The following is a 19,088-nucleotide window of genomic DNA, read 5'->3' as shown; positions in this document are numbered from 1 at the left end:
TTTAACTGGATATTATTTCTCCAAATAGATCGTTACCTCTGTCTGTTTCCATGATTAGTATACAGATACTAATGAAGATGGAGTAGTGAGTCTCATGCTATTTGATAACTATTATCATGACAAATATGTGGATACTTATATGATAACTAGTCGAACGTGACGTGCAGATAACATTCATACGGTAATTTACTAATGTCAATGAATGTTATCTAGATCGTATTAGTGCATATAGTCCTTAGACCTGAGATGGAACGCTATCTCAAGTATATGTAATGAGGATTTGCTACTGCTAATGTATTTGTGCTTAGCATGAGTATTCGACAGATAGTGGTCCTAGTTAGTTATACTTGAAGTTAGGTGTCTGATCAAGACGGGATTCACTAACCTGAGTAAACAGGGAAAATGTCCTATGCATATGATTTTTATTCTGGATCGAGAAATCCTCGGCCGGGGTAGATAGACTTGAATAGAAAATAGTTTCTGTTCAAGTGTTACAGATCTAAGAATGAAATTAGAGAGTCCATATGATCGGCTTTAGAGTTTGGCATTTACCGTAACTCTGGCTAGATTGGGATCTTGTAGTGAAGGGATTCAATGCATGGTATATACGATCAGAGGTTCATCAGAATGTTTCAATTATACATTCGTCATCTTTTGGATTGTCACGATATGCTGCTAGGTGCCACTCGTGAACTTTGGGAACCAAGGGCATTTTGGAAATTATGCTTTCAGTTACAGAAAGAGTTTCTCATAGTATCAAATGAGTTGATACTATAATCCCATTGCCATTTGATGATGAACCTAGTTAGTCACACACATTGAGCGTGTCTAAACCGAGAATAGAATTAATTCTAATTAAGGAAGTTAATTAGAAATTAATTATCGAACGAGGTTTGCAATGTGGTTGCAAGGGTGCTAGCACATCCTGAAACTGAGTTCAATATCAAGGATAAATCTAATTAAGAAAATACGATAGTTTCCTTATGTGAAGAGTTTCTGTAAATAGATCGTTTATTGATCGAAACTCGTGTCAAGGACTTGTTTGATCTTTCTTTCTTACAACAAGGGCAAGTCATTGGATGACTTAAATTGTGAGAACTCATTTGTGATTTATTAATTAATTCGGATTAATTAATAATTGCATTTTAGTCCCTAGGGTAAGAATATATATAGATATGTTCTTACGGTTAACCCTAGAGGTTAATTAATTGAAATCCCTAATATTAGAAAGAGAGGAAAGAGGAGAGACGGCTGAACAGTTGTTGCCGTGAACTCCCAAGGCTGATCGGAGTTCTTCTCGGATCCGATTCGGCGTTTCGGTGTTGTCCTTGGCGTCCTTGAAGAGATCCTTTCATTCCGTGACGATTCCGTTCGAGATCGGTGACCTAGATCGGAGTGTACGGGTCGAGAGGAGTCTAATCTCGGTGGAGACGTGCTTGTGTGGACGAGCTAGAGGTCGGACACTTGGACGGCTAATTTAATCGACTCGAATCAATAAGGTTAGTGAAAAGTTCGTAACTTTTCTTATGGATTCATTGTGTGATGTTATCTATTCGTTTAGAAGGCGATTCTTATGTTAAGATGTGATCATGAAGTTTTTGATTAAACGAGCACGCGATAAAAATTTGATTTTTACCGTAATTAAACTTTCCGCTGCATACGTGCTCGATTTTCCAATAGATTTCGCCAAAAGCTTCTAAATCATCACGCCGGTTGCGGCTTTTGCAGAAATGACGGAACGAGCCCAGCGTTTATGGCCGCAGAGGAAGCCCTGGCTTCGTGGAATAAAGGGTAGGGAAAAACAGGTCAGACAAAAAAGGAATCGCGAAGCGAAACGAAGTCCAAAGAAGAGAAGCGTGCACAGAATGTGTTGGACAGGCTCACACCCTTGATCGCACCTCGTGGGGCAGTCTTGAGCGAGATCGAGAGATTGAATCTACTTCGACTTCCATAGGCGCAGAACGAGCAACTTTTGGGTCGAGAGGACATTCTGCAGATACCATCAGGCCTGGGGCCATCATACCAAGGACTGCCGTCACCTAAAGGAGCAGATTGAAAAACTCATACAAGCCGGATATCGTGGCGCATTCGTGCAAAAGGAAGATAGGCAGCGAGACAGGAATCCCCCACGTAGAGAATACAGAAGAAATGATCAGAAAGAAAGAGTAGAAAGAAGGCCCCCTCAACCCGATAGGGACCAGAGATCGCGGGGACAAGAAAAAAGATAATTGACGACGGGAACTTGCGGAGCTTATGGAATCTAGAGGAGTAATTCATGTGATTGCCGGTGGTTTCGCATCTAGTGGAGAAAGTTCAAATGCTAGAAAAGTTTATGCCCAACCAGTTATGCTGATCGGAGGGCCAACGTGACAAATGGAACATGAAATCACTGATCAGGTGATCAGCTTTGAGGAGGAGAATGCAGAGCACGTCTCCTGTCCGCATGATGACGCTCTTGAAATCACTACACGGATTGGAGGCTTTGATGTACGACGGATACTCATAGATAACGGGAGTTCCGCAGATATATTGTTCATGGACGCCCTTCGAAACATGCAACTCGGTACCAAAGATCTCAACCCTACTCGCTCACCCCTGGATTCACAGGAAACATCATAGAGCCATTAGGGTCGATCACTTTGCCCATCGTTCTCGGCGAGGGAGAAAAGAAAGTCAGCACCATGGTGAATTTCTTAGTGGTGGACCTCTTTTCCGCTTGCAATGCGATCATTTTCGTCCGACTCTAAATGCCATCATAGCAATCCCTTCGACGTCCCTTCACAAATTGAAGTTCTCGAGCCCTTACGGGGTCGGGGAAGTTAAAGGTGATCAAGCTGTTTCATGAAACCTTTATGTATCTTCGCTAAAGGGCAAAACTGCGGGGAGGTAGAATCCGATGCCTTTACGTCCTTGCCGTTTCTTAAACCTGAAGAACCATTCATTGTATTTGTCTGTGGAAAACAGCATGAAGGAGTAATTAGAACTTACCCAAGTAATGGACCCCTAGTCTCTCAATATAGAGACCAGCACTCTTAATACGATCCTCAACAGCACAGCTCGATGTCGAAATCGATACTCCCTTAAAACTGGCACACAATTCTCTCTTTGGCACTTGTAAGCTTCAAAGGATCTGGGTATGGAGTCACTTTCGTTCTCCACTTCCACGCAGTCTTATCTTTCAAAAAGAAGTAGCTACATTTCCAATCTGAGCCAGTACTATAATCCACGTTCACTAGTGTACCCAGCATATCAGGTTTTCTCAGAGCAATTTGAAGGAGCCCGTTTATATTTACTGTTTGTTTCAACTGATAAAAGTATTTCAACAGTCGATGGGAGTACTCCATTGAGGTTCTCCCGACGGTAAACGTAAAACGAAATCCATATAAGCCAAGCAGTAGGGGCTAACTGGCCAGGTGCAACAGCATAAAATTCGCATAATCCTGTAATTAATATTTCCCCTTCGCCTACAGTAGATGGAGGATCGTGAAGAATTACGGGACACCCCGTTTGATTTTAGAGTCAGATTTTTAAAATTATAATTTTAATTTTAATTCTATTCAGTACATAACAAAATTCAAATATATAGTTATTATTTTTTTAAAATTTTTTTTAACAATTCAAATTTAATTTTTAATATTAAATTCTCTCAACTATTCATTACTTTTTTTTTACATATTTTCTCATAATTTAATAATACAATCATTACAACCTAATTAAAATCAAAACTAAACTCTACTTAATTCTAAAATCAAACATACAAAATCTTTATGAGTTTTTTTTAAACTTCTCGATAATCACAATAACACATCGAGATATGTGATATTTTTTTAAAATTTAACGTACTAAATATTCTATAATAGCAGATGTGGGAATTCATTTTATACATTTCTTTTATTTGCTTTATTTTTTCCTAGGCCTTTTTTTCTCTCTCTAAGATTGATTTGTGTACATTTAGATGTATAATATGATAATATTTATTATCTTTCACTCGCAATTTTTTAGTGATAAATTTACTCGATACATAAAATTTTATTTTATCTTTTTATTCACATTATAATTATGCATGTGTTGATTATTTTCAATTAATTATTAACGAATTCATAAAATTTGCAAGTGAAAACCAAAAACAATTAGGGTATTTACTTCGGGCAGGTTCCGTCTTCCCTCCACTCAGTTACCGCGCTCGCGTCTCCGGCTCGCCCTCTCTTCGTCGCCGGTGGCCGCCTCGGTCGTCGCTTTCCTCTGGCTATCATTCCTCTCTCCCTCTCGCCTCTCCCAGTCTCCCACCTCCTTTGCTCATAATTCTCTCTGCTCTCGCGGCCTCTTGCTCACTCTCGCACTCGCCTCCCCGGCTGTCGCAGTCTCTCTCGCCTCTCCTGTCCTCTCGCGGCCTGTTGCCTCCGGCCTCGCCCTTACCGCGTGTTTGTTCATGGATTTCATTTCAACTCTAGTCACCTGCAAAACTCAAAGGGCTCTGTTGCTCGAAAATTTGTAGGGAAAGAAAAAGAATCCATGAGAATTTCTTGGAGTTTCTTAGTTTATCACCGCCGTCCCCACCAGATATCCGCTGCCGTCAATCTCCTCCGTTACGCCCACTACAAGCCCCCGAGGCAGCAGCCGGCTCCGAAGGCCCCCAAACCCCCAAAGCCGCCGCAGAAGCCGCAGAGCTTCACGCTCCACGACGCGACATGGGAGGACCCGTACAGCTGGATGTCAAACCTCAATGACAAGGTGGCGATGCGGCACATGGATGTGTACATGGAGCAGGAGGAGAAATACACGGAGGCGGTGATGTCTGACACCGAGAAGCTCCAGAGCAAGCTCATGTCGGAGATGGCCTCTCGCCTCTCTTACGACCTCTCCACCCCTCCCGTTCGTTGGGGCCCCTGGTACCTTCTGCTCCTCCTCTTCAGAGGCCAATGAGTAATGAGTTTGTGCTTGTAGTTAATTGACATTATTTTATCAATGTCTAATTATTTTTCAAGGTAGGCGGTTGATGACTCAATTTGTCACTTTTCCATCGATACTCCAACCTTATTATGTGAAATGTGGCTATTACGAGAGTTGGAACGGGCTCGATCTCTTGTTGGGCAGTCTCGATTCTGTCTTGCTCTGGTCGGCACTTTATTACGTGTGGAGTGCTGTGGTAGAGAGAGCCATGTTATTCACCCCGTTGCAATGTGCATTAGTTTTCCTGCATTCTTGGCGTCAATGGGCGTTTGCTTTCTGATTTGCACGAATCTTCTTGTTATTCTGTAATGAAAATGATGGTAGTTCATCTTGCCAGGGTATACTATCGTCGTGTTGAAGAAGGGAAGCAGTATCCAGTGTTGTGTCGAAGATTAGTCAGCTTAAACAAAGAGTTCATCTCACATAAATCTCCTTCTGCTGGATTTGATTTTACCTCTGGGAAGAGGATTGAGCAGAAGCTGATAGATTACAATCAAGAGGCCGAAAGATTTGGAGGTATGCTGCCGGCGAGCTTGCTTTGTCCCATTTCTTTCCATATTGAGGCGTTTTAATGAAAGTACATAGTCGAAACAGGAACCTTGCAGTAGCCTGTTCTGTAGTATGTGTTTAGATGCTTATCTATAAAGCTCTTGTGGGGTCTGCTGCTCTGGTCTTGCTAAATCATGTTATACAGATTATGCTGGGACTGCAAATTTTATTCCTGTGTTTGATATTTGTTTTGTCTCGTTTCTGTGTACCTACATTTATAGAAATATAAATTGGAGACTCTACTATCCTAGTCACCAAAATTGAGCACTTATCCTCGTCTCAATTTTTAGGTTATGCATATGAGGAATTATCAGAAGTATCTCCGAATCATCAGTTTTTTGCATACACAATGTATGATAAGGACAACGACTATTTTAAGTTGTCCGTAAGGAACTTAAATTCTGGTTCGTTGTGTAGCAAGCCTCAAGCTGAAAGGGTATCAAACATAGCATGGGCAATGGAAGGAAAGGCTTTGTTGTATGTCGTCACCGATCAGAATAAGAGGCCATTTAGGTACGGTTTTTGAATTGTTTCTAACTCTGCTTTGTTTATTGGTTTTATTGGTTGTTTGCTTTTCTGTTCAGATTAGTGAAGATCAACTTCTTTTTTCGTTTATTAAGGATATACTGTAGCATGATTGGATCAGTTGAAGATGATGTTTTGCTCCTAGAAGAACCAAACGACAATGTTTATGTTAATCTAAGACATACCAAAGATTTTCAGTTTGTGACTGTCAACACATTCTCTACAACGTCCTCCAAGGTATTCAGTTTGGACAAATTTAATTCATTAATCATGTTACATTTAAATTTGGAAGCAATGACTACCAGAATGATAATTTTTCAGGTCTTTTTAATAGATGCGGCTAATCCACTTTCTGGCTTGACATTGATTTGGGAATGTGAGGGGCAAGCCCATTGCATAGTCGAACATCATCGAGGGATCCTTTACTTGTTCACTGATGCTTCCAAGGATGGTCAATCTGTTGACCACCATTATCTTTTACGAAGTCCACTTAGCACTTCTGGTCCAAGAATTTGGGAGGTCAGTGGGTAAACGATGCCTGTCTTTTTTGTTTAAGTTTTGATCGGCTTTTATAGCACTTCTCAATGACTAATGGCTGCTTTTCTTGTACCATCTAGTTTTGTCATCTTTCACTTTGGCATTGGAGAAGTTTCTGCAAACAGTTCTTGTTTAATCTAATCCAGAAAATTGTCTTCTTAGTTCAGCCTCTTTTGCCCTAGTTACTGCTCAAAGAAGAAGTAGAAAGGGGGGAAAGGAGAAAAAAGAAAAGAGTGTCACTGCTCAGTTACTTATTCACTGTGTATTAGAATTATTTGTGACGAGGATCTTGCCTTCTCGTATCTATTATGTAGAATGTATTTGTTCTCGAAGAAGACTCAGTAGTTGAGGACGTAGACTTCAGCGATAAGTACTTGGCACTTATTATAAGGGAAGGGAAAAACTTCAGAATTTGCTCTGTCACGCTACCTCTGCCTGTTGGGAAGGTAAAATTGTGAACAGAATTATGACTTAAAGGATCAGGAAGATCATTTTGGCATCCTTTTTTCGTTCCTTATAACACAAATTTTGTCCCTGTGGCAGGGTGAACTTAATCTGAAGGAGCTTAATCCACAATTCTTACCTCTTCCACAATCTGTAACCCAAATCTCACCAGGTCCGAATTATGATTTCTGCTCGACTACCATGCGTTTTACAATATCATCACCTGTGGTATGTGACATACTGCCAGCTTCATTATATTTTCCTTTAGTTGCAATTACATGTGCTCTCCTCATATTCATAAAAGCAATACTTGAAAGGAATAGATGGAGTACAACAAGAATACGCACTGAGTTCAATTAGTCTCTTCTGAGTAAATCTCGTTAGAATGGATTATACTGGATTTTGTGTGTGTGTGTGTGTGTGTATGTGTGGCAGCTCAGTGTCAGTTTTTGGGGTTCTAATGTTGCTCAAAACTAGAAGTTCACTCTAAATTTCTATAAATTTAGCTCATACCCTAGAATTTCTGCAGACTGATAGTTTGAACTTTCCGTGCCCCCATGATATGCTGCGCAGGTATATGAATTTCATAATGCAGTTTTGTGAAGGTTAGAGGCTTTGAGGTTGAAACTCTAGGATCTAAATGCTGTGTGGGGTTGGTCTAGAAGTACCAGCTAGTGCCCTCAATTCAGAGATATATTTTTCATTCGTCTTATAGTATGATACAAGATGATTGAAGATGAAATTTTTAGTTTTGTGGACAGTAGACTATGTTAATTCATTTTTGCGGTAATTCTGAACAAACAAGGTAGTGATGAAGATACAGTACCCTAGCATGATCAGCCTAAAATTCAGCAAAAATCATTGCAAATGTAGAAACTTGAAAGGGAGAATATGATTTCATTTATTATCTCATAAAGAAGATGGGTCAACTTTTGGAGCTTTTCTTTACTGAAGAAAAGAATGTCATCTTTATCACATCGAACTGAACCAGTTAGGAACATTTCCTAGAGTTACTCTTCTCTGTATTAAGAAGTTGGATGATTAACGTGAATTGGGAGATCTTTGAGGGAAGTAGTATGCTGAAACAACCCTTTTGAAATTATATGTAAAAGGAAATAAAATCTTATCATTATAAGTAGTAAAGAGGGGGGGTCCATACGAGCATGGACAAGGCATTACTTTTACAGGCTCTTCATCATTATCTGTGCATGCATGTGTTTATTGCTGATGTTTATCTTAGATATCCCTCAAGTTGTTGACATGCTGCTACATATTATATTTTTTGGTAAAAGGTATTGGCCTTACTGTTATTTTTTCTTTGCTCCTGATTTCTTAGATGCCTGATGCTGTGGTTGATTATGACTTGTCAAATGGAACGTGGAATATTATTCAGCAACAGAACTTGCTTCATGAGAGAACACGGATTTTGTATGGAACAGCTTCTTCTGGTAGAATCAATCAAAAATTGTCCTCCTTGATTGATGTTGAATCTGATAACAACCCGTGGAACGAACTTTCTGAGTTTTATGGCTGGGAGCACTATGACGTTCCTTCACATGATGGGGTGATGGTTCCTCTGACTATTGTGTACTCTCATAGTCATAGAAAAGAAAATTCAAATCCGGGGCTTCTACATGGACATGGAGCTTATGGTGAGTTACTCGATAAACGCTGGCGCAGTGAACTGAAAAGCCTCCTCGATCGTGGTTGGGTAATAGCGTATGCTGATGTGAGGTGTGTTTCATGTGCATTCTGTCCTAAATTTCTAGTTTATTTGAAATTTCTCTGTCTCCAGTATTGAAGCCTGTTCGTTCAGGACTATTAATATCCAGTTACTAGGGGCAGGTTAATCTTTTAAGCTCTGCTTCATTTTGGTGACGTAAATTTTTGCATATCACCAACATAGTCTTTGTAGTCTCAACTTTTGGAGCTTATTAGACTAATTAACATGAAGTGTTGGTTGTAGTTTCAATCTATAGGTTGCTCAGGACCATCCAAAATCACAGCCGAATGCCCTAGTAACTTATCTTTTGAAATCATTCTTTGGCCTTTTCAATACTCTAGCATTTGTAAAGTGGTCTAGATGTGAAACTGCAGATGCATTATTCATCTATATACTTATTGCCAATTTTGATCTTCTATATGTGAAAGTTACCTGCCTTTTCTGGTGTTGTTAATGGATTTTTGAAGCACTTTGTTGAGGTGTGAATTGGTGTTTTTTCTTTTTTGGCTCTTCATTCAGAGGTGGAGGGGGAAGGGGTAAGAAATGGCATCATGATGGAAGAAGCGCAAAGAAGCAAAATGCGATTGAGGACTACATTGCCTCAGCAAGGTTCCTAATGGACAAAGGGATCGTGAAAGAAGATAAACTTGCAGGTTGGGGATATAGTGCTGGGGGACTCTTGGTTGCTTCAGCCATCAATCAGCGCCCCGACTTGTTTCGGGCTGCCATTTTGAAGGTTGAGTGGCTTTGTTCTTTACTTGCTTCTATCTATACGTAACTTTTGTTGCACATCCTTTTGTTAATGAGAGCTGCATCAAACTCTTGATAATTTTGGTGTAATTCCTCTGTGGAAATCTCACTGCTGTAATATCCCGCTTCTGTTTCATAGAGTCACTAGATTTCCAATTTATGTCTTTCTAGTATTTTCAAAGCATCTTAGGTGGAATATATATATATATAAGAAAACAAAATCATTTGTTCGATTTTAATACAAGACTACGATGGAGAAACAGGCATCTATGCTGATATATTTCAATGCAAATTCACATACCATAGGAGATAAATATGAAGAAATATGATGCTCTTTAAAACCAAAAACAGGACACTGCATCTTTCTTTCTCTAGCGCAGTAAGGACATAAAGTCACTGTATGCTATGAGTTGACTTCTGAAAGCTGTCTGTCATTAAAGTTAAGGCCTCTTATAATGTTTTGCCTAATCTACTTTTAGTTTTCTTTCAGGTTCCATTTCTGGATCCCACCAACACTCTGCTGTACCCAATTTTGCCTCTTATAGCTGCAGACTATGAAGAGTTTGGTTACCCTGGGGACGTTGACGACTTCAATGCCATACGGAGATACTCTCCCTACGACAATATTCCAAAAGATACAGTCTTCCCTGCAGTACTAGTAACTTCCTCTTTCAGCACTCGGTAGGTTTTTCTTCCTTGTTGATTCTCCACCATCTTTGGATTTCAACCATTTGGTTTTGTGAACATGAGAATTCCAGACCGACAAGTTATATTCTTGCATCTTACGGGTGTAAAAGATTCAACAGGATGAAAGCGATTGCTTTTAAAATTTGCGGCAACAGCATTATGATCGGATTTCGCTCCTTGCCTTTTCCATAGAGTCCTAACGGGTGAATGCAGTCACCACCAGGAATTAAATAGGTAGTAAAGAGTGTAGTTTTTAGTTGGAAAAAAAAAAACTAATCTGTAAACATAAACTGGAATAAGTAACTCCTTTCATCTTTGTGGTCTGTGTCCAATTTTCGACTTTATCCACATAAAAATGGCAGTAAAATTTGCGCAAGAATGATATGATGGATAAAAAGCAAGATTGATGCTCTTTTCTCTATTATTCAATGAATATTTATCTTCATTAAGCTATTGGTTTGAGAGATTATAAGTCTGTCATTTCTTTCTTCAATGTATTTCCATCAAGCAGAAATTCATTGTGTTTCCACATGTTTCAGGTTTGGTGTATGGGAAGCTGCAAAATGGGCAGCTCGGGTCCGAGAGCGCACCATATATGACCCTGAATGCCCTGTTCTGCTAAATCTGACAACAGACATAGTCGAGGAGAACCGGTACCTCCACTGTAAAGAGTCAGCACTGGAGACCGCTTTCCTTTTAAAGGTAGTCGGCTCGTAAAAGTTTTGCTTTACCATCATAGAAGGGTCACTTAGAAGGGCTAAGTCATTGTAAAAGGTGAGCTAGAAGGGGACTGTTGGGTTAATACAACACTTATTTTGGCACTTTATCACTTGGTGTCGTGTTAGAACGTAACTCAATATATTCACTGTAGAAATTTAAAATTTTATGTAGAACAATTTTTCATGAGGTCGACTTCAAATCCGTACTGCTTGAGAATTGCCAGAGCTCAATCGAAACGTGAAGACACAAATATGTAAGCGTTCAAGCCAATTCTAGATTGTTGGAGTTTGATCCATTGCTACGCAAGTGGCGACTGAAATATTTGTTCGATGGAATGGATTAAATAGTGGCATCACAATCATAATCAATTTTTTTATGTCTAGGCAGAGCATAAAATGCAAACGGGAAAGACACTTTTGATGTTATTTTGGTACCCCCCTCACACCCACCCTTTCTTTTTCTTCGCTATTTTTATCCTCAATCTCTTGCGCTTTTGCAGCTTTGATCGTGTAGTTACAATTTTCCTTAATTTTCCTAATATTTTGAAACTTTATATTAAAATAGAAAAAATATTAATAAAGAAAAAAAAAAACCGAAAAGGGAGGAGTGGGTTGTTTTTGGGGCGGGGGAAAGGGGTGGGGTTGGGTCCTCAATGACGAGAACCCAACATTGCAGCAGGGCCATCAACTTGGTCTAAATTTTTTGTGAACAAATTGATACTCGTAGTTCTATTCTATACATTTATTTTTCACTAAATGCAGACATTTCATAAAATTCTTATTTTAAAAATATTTTCTTGGTAGCGGTGACTGGAGGCGAGCCACTAGGAGCAGAAATGGTACAATAAAAAGAACGATCAAGAGGCCCACATCTCACTCCTCTCTCAATCTCAACCTCGACCTCGACCATGCTTAATCTCAATCTCGGCTTTGTAGAAGCTGCGATATTTTCGTCCTCTCTCTCTCTCTTTCTTACTATATGGAAGATTGCAGCTTGAGTTTAATGCTTTGTAGAGGAGTGAAATTTGAGATTGGAGCATTGGTCGTGCATTCAATCTCATTTTTTTCGAAGGAGTGCATGACCGCTTGCTCAGGCCATTAAGGAAACGGTGCTTCTTCCTCTTGCAATGTCCGGTGTTCTCCTTTTTCCCATGTTTTAGAGAGAGAGAGAGTTTGTGGGTTATTAATAGCAAATTTTATATAATCATTTTAAATCCAAAAAAAAATTATTTAGTTAGATTCCTCATGCTGTAAGGACGCTACAACATGTGATGGCTCGTAATTTTATTGCACAGTTTGAAAGATATCATTCTCCAAAGTTTTTGCCTTAATGGTAATAAAAATTGAATTTCAACACTAGTTTTGTAGCTCGTTTACTTGCTTTTTGGCTCGAAACTTGATCCTACATTGTAGTCCTACGTATAAACTCTCTATAGCCACTAAGAACACAAGAACTAGAGGTTTGTCCAATGAGAATAAATGCTTCAAAGTCGGATTGGAAACTTAGACCTTTCCCAATAGAGAGAGAGAGACCAAATCGATATAAGTTGGGGACCCAATTGACGTTCCAAGGGACCAAATTGATGTTGCAAAAGAATCAAATTGATGCTCATAGATGAAATTGGTGTTCTAAGGATCAAATTAATATTACAAGGGACCAAATTGATGTTGATAAGGACTATATTGATGCAAATTTCGTGCAAGGGATTCAACTGATGCAAATAAACTATCTTAAGGATGAAATTGATAGCTTACTCTAAATATATCCGGTCTATCCCAATCCCAATCTTGCAGTCACCAAATGGGGGTTAGGATTTCACAATTCCTATCATGCCCCATATGCCGGCGACCAAACACGACCTGTGCATATATATAATTAATGACTTTTCTGCACTTGTCAAAGGTATTATTAACTCAGTGATAACGTATTCTCTCGTCCAATGTACTCTATTAAATTATTAAAGCTTCACAAGTCATATCTACTGGAAGTTCGAGAGGAATTACCAACTACCAGTGCATGGTGTACACCACTTGATATCTGAAAGCTCAAGACTTAATTCTTTATTCAAGAGACTACACTTTATTGGAAGAAATATTTAGGTTGTGCTCGTTTGGACTTAAAATTAAGCATTTAAAATTAAGTGATGAAAATTTAATCACTTAAAGAATAAATGCTTAATTGGTTAGGTCAAAATTATTTGATAAAGTTAAGTGTTAAAAATTTGTAGTTTTCTAGGGCTATATTTATGTTCTGCCCAATATATATATATATTTTTACAGTTTGGCCCCTTCTTTTAATTCAATTACTGTGAGAGAGAGAGAGAGAGAGAGAGAGAGAGGGTGGAGAGGGAAGGGAGCAGTGGTGGCCCCGATTTCAGCCACCATCACCCTAATCAAGGTCGTCGGTGAAGAGATAATGCTTTTATTTCCAATTACAACAAAAGTCATAAGAAAAATAAAAAATAAAAAATAAAAAATAACAGGAGCACCAAAACTATTAAAAACAGTACGATTCACCGACAAACCAACCCAACAAAACATATAAACTGCTCAAACAATCATTCTCATTTCATGTTCACGATCTTTGTAACCCTTTAGTTATTCTTGTAGCAGACCTTTCTGATTGAACCAGAGTTACCCGTGAGCACGCCGATCCGGCCCATTTTCACCATCGAGTCGCCGAAATCTTTAAAGAAGGTGGACCCCTTAGTGGTGAACTGCAGGACGTAGGCTTTGCTCTCGCTATCAACAAGAAGGGCCGCATCTGATGTTAAGAGACCTCTTCTTTTGGCCACCAGCGTGAAGTACTGCCCATCGAAGGTCCTAACACTGCCTGGATCCAACTCGGCAAGAGTTGTGTTGTCATTGGGCTTGCACTTCAGCTTCAGCCTCGCCACGTAGTTCGGGTCCATCGATGGGTCAGCGCGACCAGTTCCGCTAAAGTTGTAGAGACGGTCGCTGAAGGAACTGCAGTGAGATGTCCCGAGCGTGTGTCCACCTGATAAAAAGGTTTTTCAAAATTCTTAATGAAAAAGAGACCAGGGCATTCTCCTCGATTAAGAGGCAACTGTACATAACATGTCAACGTCGAATTGCTAAAATGATTAGTTCAAAGGTTGTGAATAATCCGTACATACCAGAGAGTGCTACTAGATCTTTAACATCCAGACCCTTTGCCTGCCAAAGCGATTTCAGCTCCGTAAAGTTTGCAGTACCTGGCAGCAGATTGCCTCTCGTCTCAAAAGCATTGGAAACATTTCCATCCCTTCTTCCAGTTTCAACATCATACCCCGGTCCGCCCATCTGAAATAACCATGAAATCTCTTTTGAAGCTATTCTTCATAAAAAGTTTATGCTAATGGGTGATAAATAATTCGAGTGAATTAATTGTGAGAGACTGCTTACCGCCACGACCACATCCCTAGCCACCAAAGCCAAAGTGTCTGAGCATGAAACTATGCCCGGGCATGCCTTCTCCAATGCAGCTTTCACCCTATCGATGGTAGTAAACCCTCGAAGACTTAGGTTTGGTGTTGCGATCTTCTCGGGAAGGTTCACGGTATCATTCAAAAGAACTGAACCATCACAGCCCTACAAGAAGTAGAGATATATAATAAATGGTTGCATGTGCATGAAAGTTTCGTGAAACCACTCTGACGTGATAATTACGACGATGATGCTGGAAGCATGGAGCCTCAATGTTCCCAATACCAATATGCACTTACCCTAACAAAGCAGTCATGGAAATGCATTCTGAGCAAAGGACCCGAAAGGGAAGGAGCGACCGACATGACTTGGTCCATGACTTCTTTAACGATCTTTTCTGCATTGGGGCAAGCCTTTGAGTAAAACCCAACTTTCAGCTCCGCATTAGCAGCATCGAGTACGAGAAGCAAGAGCATTGATTGGACGAGCAAACATGAGAAAAGCTTAGAAGTAGCCATCTGTCTTAGCTTGGAACACCAAAGAGATGTAAAGTTGTGGTTTGGTGTTTTGAGATTGATCATCGGCTTGATATTTATATACTTCTCTTGAGAAGTCACTTCCCTCCCTCAACTCATTACGTTCACAGGCTGTCATTACAATCAATTTGCATATGATTATTGGCTTAAAGATGGTCGACCTAGTAAATTATAATTTTTTTTTTCTATCTTTTATAGTTGTGACTGATTGCGAGATAATTGATATTCTACATGCTACAGAGGGGTTTGACTTGAATTAACATTGTTCTTGATGGGTTCGCGCCAACGAGCTTATATTGAAGAAAGCTTGAAGGATGATCCATGCAGGATGATATTATTAATGTACCAGAGGAAAGAGAGATTTTTTTTTTAATTATGAGGAAAACCCATGAATTTAGTAAAGGAAAATGTAAAGTTACAAAGAGGGGTTAGTTAGGAAGTCCCCAAAGACAATTGCATTCGAAACCTCTAAATTTCATGTTAGAGTGCGCATGCCATCTTTCTCAAAGAAGATGAGCATAATTTGCGAGGAACTTGATAATAACCTTGGCAAGCACTGATCCCCACAAGTTCGATATGCCGGCAGTTTCGCCCGGTTCTGATGTAGCGGTTGGACTGGTCATTGGAGAATGTGAATTTTATTAAGCTTTTGCCAAAAAAGGGGTTAACCACATAAAAATAGCCAACTTTTATGTTCAACTAGTCATGCCTTTACTATTAAAGCACCCATAAACTTATGCTCAAAGCTCATTTTTTTTAAAAAAAAATTAATTACTTTTGGGACCTAAAAATCAAACGAAGGAGTATGAAGAAATTATCATTGAGAAGCTTCTAAACTTGTGAAAGTGCTGATGTGACAGAATATTATTACATGAATCGAGACCTCTCATTGCATAATATTGGGAGACAAAATTAAATACTTATAATATAATAGATTTCAAACTTATCCACATTAAAATTTTGGGCCGTTATCCCAAAAAAAAATGTTGGTCCATTTCACTACATGTTGTTAAGTTTTTTAATAAATGTACCATAAGAAAAATGAGACTTGGGCAGTTGCACATACTCTTATATTATAATATAAAAGTTCCATATTTGAAATTCGTTATCCGTGGCTTTTTATTAGGTTTTTTAAGTATTTTCTTGTAGCCCATGAGTCTTCTTGGTAATCGAGGAAAAAAAAAAAGAACAATAACATAATATAGGAAATAAAAGAAATGGCACTTCTTAACTTTCTAGGCAATATATTCATTTGGAAACTCCATTAGTTAGCACATGCATTTTGCAACTTCCAAGTGAAGAAGAGAACATTAGTTGATTTGATCTTGTTTTTCGGAAGATAAAGTATCGCAATTTTAACGACTCAGAAAATGGAGAAACAGAACAATAAAAGATGCATGACGATGATAAATATCATTAATGAATTTGAACATTTGCTGGTACCATTAAAAGAGCCGATAAAAGCATTTCATGGCTAGTGTAGGCAGATATCCAAGTAACGAGTAGTCTCAGTAAAATATCCAAGTGAGGAGTAGTCTCAGTAAAAAATACTAAAGATACCTTGTGATCTTGTAAAATTCCACTGAACCTATAAACTATTGAGCCCATCTTCAATCCAAAAGCTCGAGCTGATAAGTTGTAGTACCCAATCTCTTATAAACTTGTGGAATTTTTCTTATATTACTCATTCTTAATTCTCAACACCCGTCCTCACGTGGTACCATGTGGTCTTTCTCACGATTTGCCTACACGTGCCATGTGAACCTTAACCGTTCGCCCTCAAACAACTTACCTCGAGCCGGTCTCTCCTCTCTCCAGACTCGGGCCTTAACTACCTCTAGTTGGGCTTCTTCTTCCACACTCGAGCAAGAGGGGATCAAATACTATGAGCCGAGCTTTTACTTCCGGACTCGGACTTCACTGACGTGGTATGGGTTCCTGTGCATATGCGCTCTCGGGATCATTACCATGGGCTCTGATACCATGTAAAATTTTCGTTGGGCCTATACGAACTTGGACTTATATTCACTTAAAAGTTTAAACTGATAGGTTGTGGTACCCAATCTCTTATAAACTTGTGGAATTCCTCTTATATTACTCATTCTTAACTCCCAACAGATCTCAGTGAAAAATAGAGATTAGATATGGTTCGGCCGGTTAAACTGCAACCTATTTACATGTGCGGTCGACGTGAGGGCTGATTTTAAATCATGTGGTTTGAGTTGCAATTAAATTATTTGTATGTATCATGACATGTTAGTCTAACTGTAAGATCAATTAATTAAAATTAGTCAAAGCTATTTTGTATTAGAAATTGACGAGGCGTGGTTCATTATCAACGAAATATATATTATAAGACAACCAGCTAGCTAGGGACTAGGTTTGCTCAGATCCGCCTGATTGCAATTTGTCACCTAAAGCTATTTCATTTTGAGCATCAAAGGAAAACTCAGTTTGGGAAGGTTGTGATGAGACATATAATTTGATTGGAAAAATTATAACTGAAAAACTGGGATTAGTTGACCTTGATCATTAATAAAATAGGCCAAATCATGCGTTGGTTACATTATATTCAATATATATATATATATGTAATTAAAAATTTCAGATCTTTAATTAAAAACACAAGTGTGATTCTTTTTAAATTGGGAGCGAGTACTTGGCACGTTCCAAGGCCAATTAATGTGGTCGCCTGACAGGAACATTCCAACCTTAGCAGAGTGATATCTGAGTCTGGAGTTGGGTATGATTAGACATAGTTATCTGTATAATATTTATAGCATCATGGGAGCCACTTAATTACTTTTATATATTCTTGATAAAAAGAACATACACAATTTTGAAATCTCATATATGTATGTTTTAATTGGATATGTATCGCACAATATCGTACCAGCCATTCAGATCAGGGAGTAGCCAATGAACATGAGATTCTTACAATTCAATCCAAGTTAGTTTATGATTAAATGCTAACTTACGTGTTGCTCGAGTGTGATTCAATTAAAGACCTGCATATTTTATGTTGCTATACAAAATGGAGGAATATACGACCAAAAGGTGAACATGAAGAAAAATAATTTGATCATTATTTAATTCTGGATTTAGATGATATTGAGAAATATTAAAGGAATTCTCTTAGGAAAAATCACATGGTTAATGACATAAAAATAAAATTAGTAGAAAATGAGAAGTACTTAAGTATGAAAGAGTAACACTATGAGATAATTAAAAGAAGATGTAGTACAGTGAAACGTGTGCTCGCTTTGTAATTAAGATGTTTCAAATTTGATTCTCGTAATGGGTCTACTTATACCACTTTTTCGTTATTCTATTCTTTTATACTAAACCTATGAGAGACTTTTTTGTAATTGAAAAAAATATAAATATTATTGATACATATCCTCCATACGAAACAAAAATTCTCTTTCTTTTAAAGTTTTTACTTTTACAATAGGATTTATAACAATGTTGACATAATATGCTTAACCTTAAATGGAGGATAGCTAAGCGTACAAAATTCCTATTGACGAGAAATTGAATTTAAAACCTCTTGATTTCTAGTTGAGGTTATGATAGTGACTTTCTTTCATTAACTTTGACAATACAAGAAATAGTTTAGACTCGTACTGACATTTGTAATTTGGAGAAGTCGGCCTCCATCTGTCATCTTTTATGGATGCCTTTAGTGATGACCTTAGCTGGAAACATATGGGTAAAAAATCCAGGAACATGTTCTCTGTGACTCCGTCCACATGACACATGAAGTCGCCAATTGCTTGCTTTAATTAATTTCATTTTCGTGCAATCCGGAGAATGTTTATCGGAGTTACATGTCTAGTCAAAATCCTTTTTTTTTTTTGCAGTGAATAATTAATATTACGTGCTAATAAATGGGTGCATGTGCACACAAGCCCTTTATTATAAGAGGAAGGTTGTGAGGAAGCAGTGCCGACAACACTAAGTAAAACCCCAACTTATTTTACTTTTTTTTTTCTTTTTCGGTGCTCGTCCGTATAATTATTACTCCGATTATAGACTTGTGGATGATATGTGCTTCACAAAAGCCCCGGCAGGGCCGCGGACATAATACTTTCATAAGCGTACATGCTCTCATAAACTGCATCCCATATATCATCGATTTTCAAATGTATAACAATTTATATGTTTCTGGTTATAATGTAAAAGATTTCATTCGGGGTTGAGGTTATTATATGCAATCTTTGTTTCTGGACAGCCAGTTTG

General features: G+C 38.5%; 2 protein-coding genes across 2 annotated transcripts; one reads left to right on the top strand and one right to left on the bottom strand.

The window, feature by feature from the left end:
• The first annotated feature begins 4,134 nt into the window (after positions 1–4,134).
• LOC116205218 (protease 2) lies at positions 4,135–11,180 on the top strand. The gene is made up of 11 exons (XM_031537735.1): positions 4,135–4,889; positions 5,288–5,466; positions 5,790–6,012; positions 6,120–6,261; positions 6,346–6,543; positions 6,876–7,007; positions 7,105–7,233; positions 8,342–8,739; positions 9,248–9,464; positions 9,969–10,159; positions 10,705–11,180. Exons 1-11 carry the CDS (start codon positions 4,513–4,515, stop codon positions 10,880–10,882), a joined length of 2,364 nt encoding a protein of 787 aa, XP_031393595.1. The 5' UTR covers positions 4,135–4,512; the 3' UTR covers positions 10,883–11,180.
• Positions 11,181–13,379: 2,199 nt separating this feature from the next.
• Positions 13,380–14,881, bottom strand: LOC116205366 (peroxidase 27-like). Its single transcript, XM_031537948.1, has 4 exons — positions 14,610–14,881; positions 14,290–14,475; positions 14,022–14,187; positions 13,380–13,882 (listed from the first exon to the last, which is right to left on the bottom strand). Exons 1-4 carry the CDS (start codon positions 14,826–14,828, stop codon positions 13,479–13,481), a joined length of 975 nt encoding a protein of 324 aa, XP_031393808.1. The 5' UTR covers positions 14,829–14,881; the 3' UTR covers positions 13,380–13,478.
• Between the last annotated feature and the right edge of the window lie 4,207 nt (positions 14,882–19,088).

This window comes from Punica granatum, chromosome 4, assembly GCF_007655135.1.
Source record: "Punica granatum isolate Tunisia-2019 chromosome 4, ASM765513v2, whole genome shotgun sequence".
NCBI classification, from domain to species: domain Eukaryota; kingdom Viridiplantae; phylum Streptophyta; class Magnoliopsida; order Myrtales; family Lythraceae; genus Punica; species Punica granatum.
This window is presented reverse-complemented; position numbering and strand designations above follow the sequence as displayed.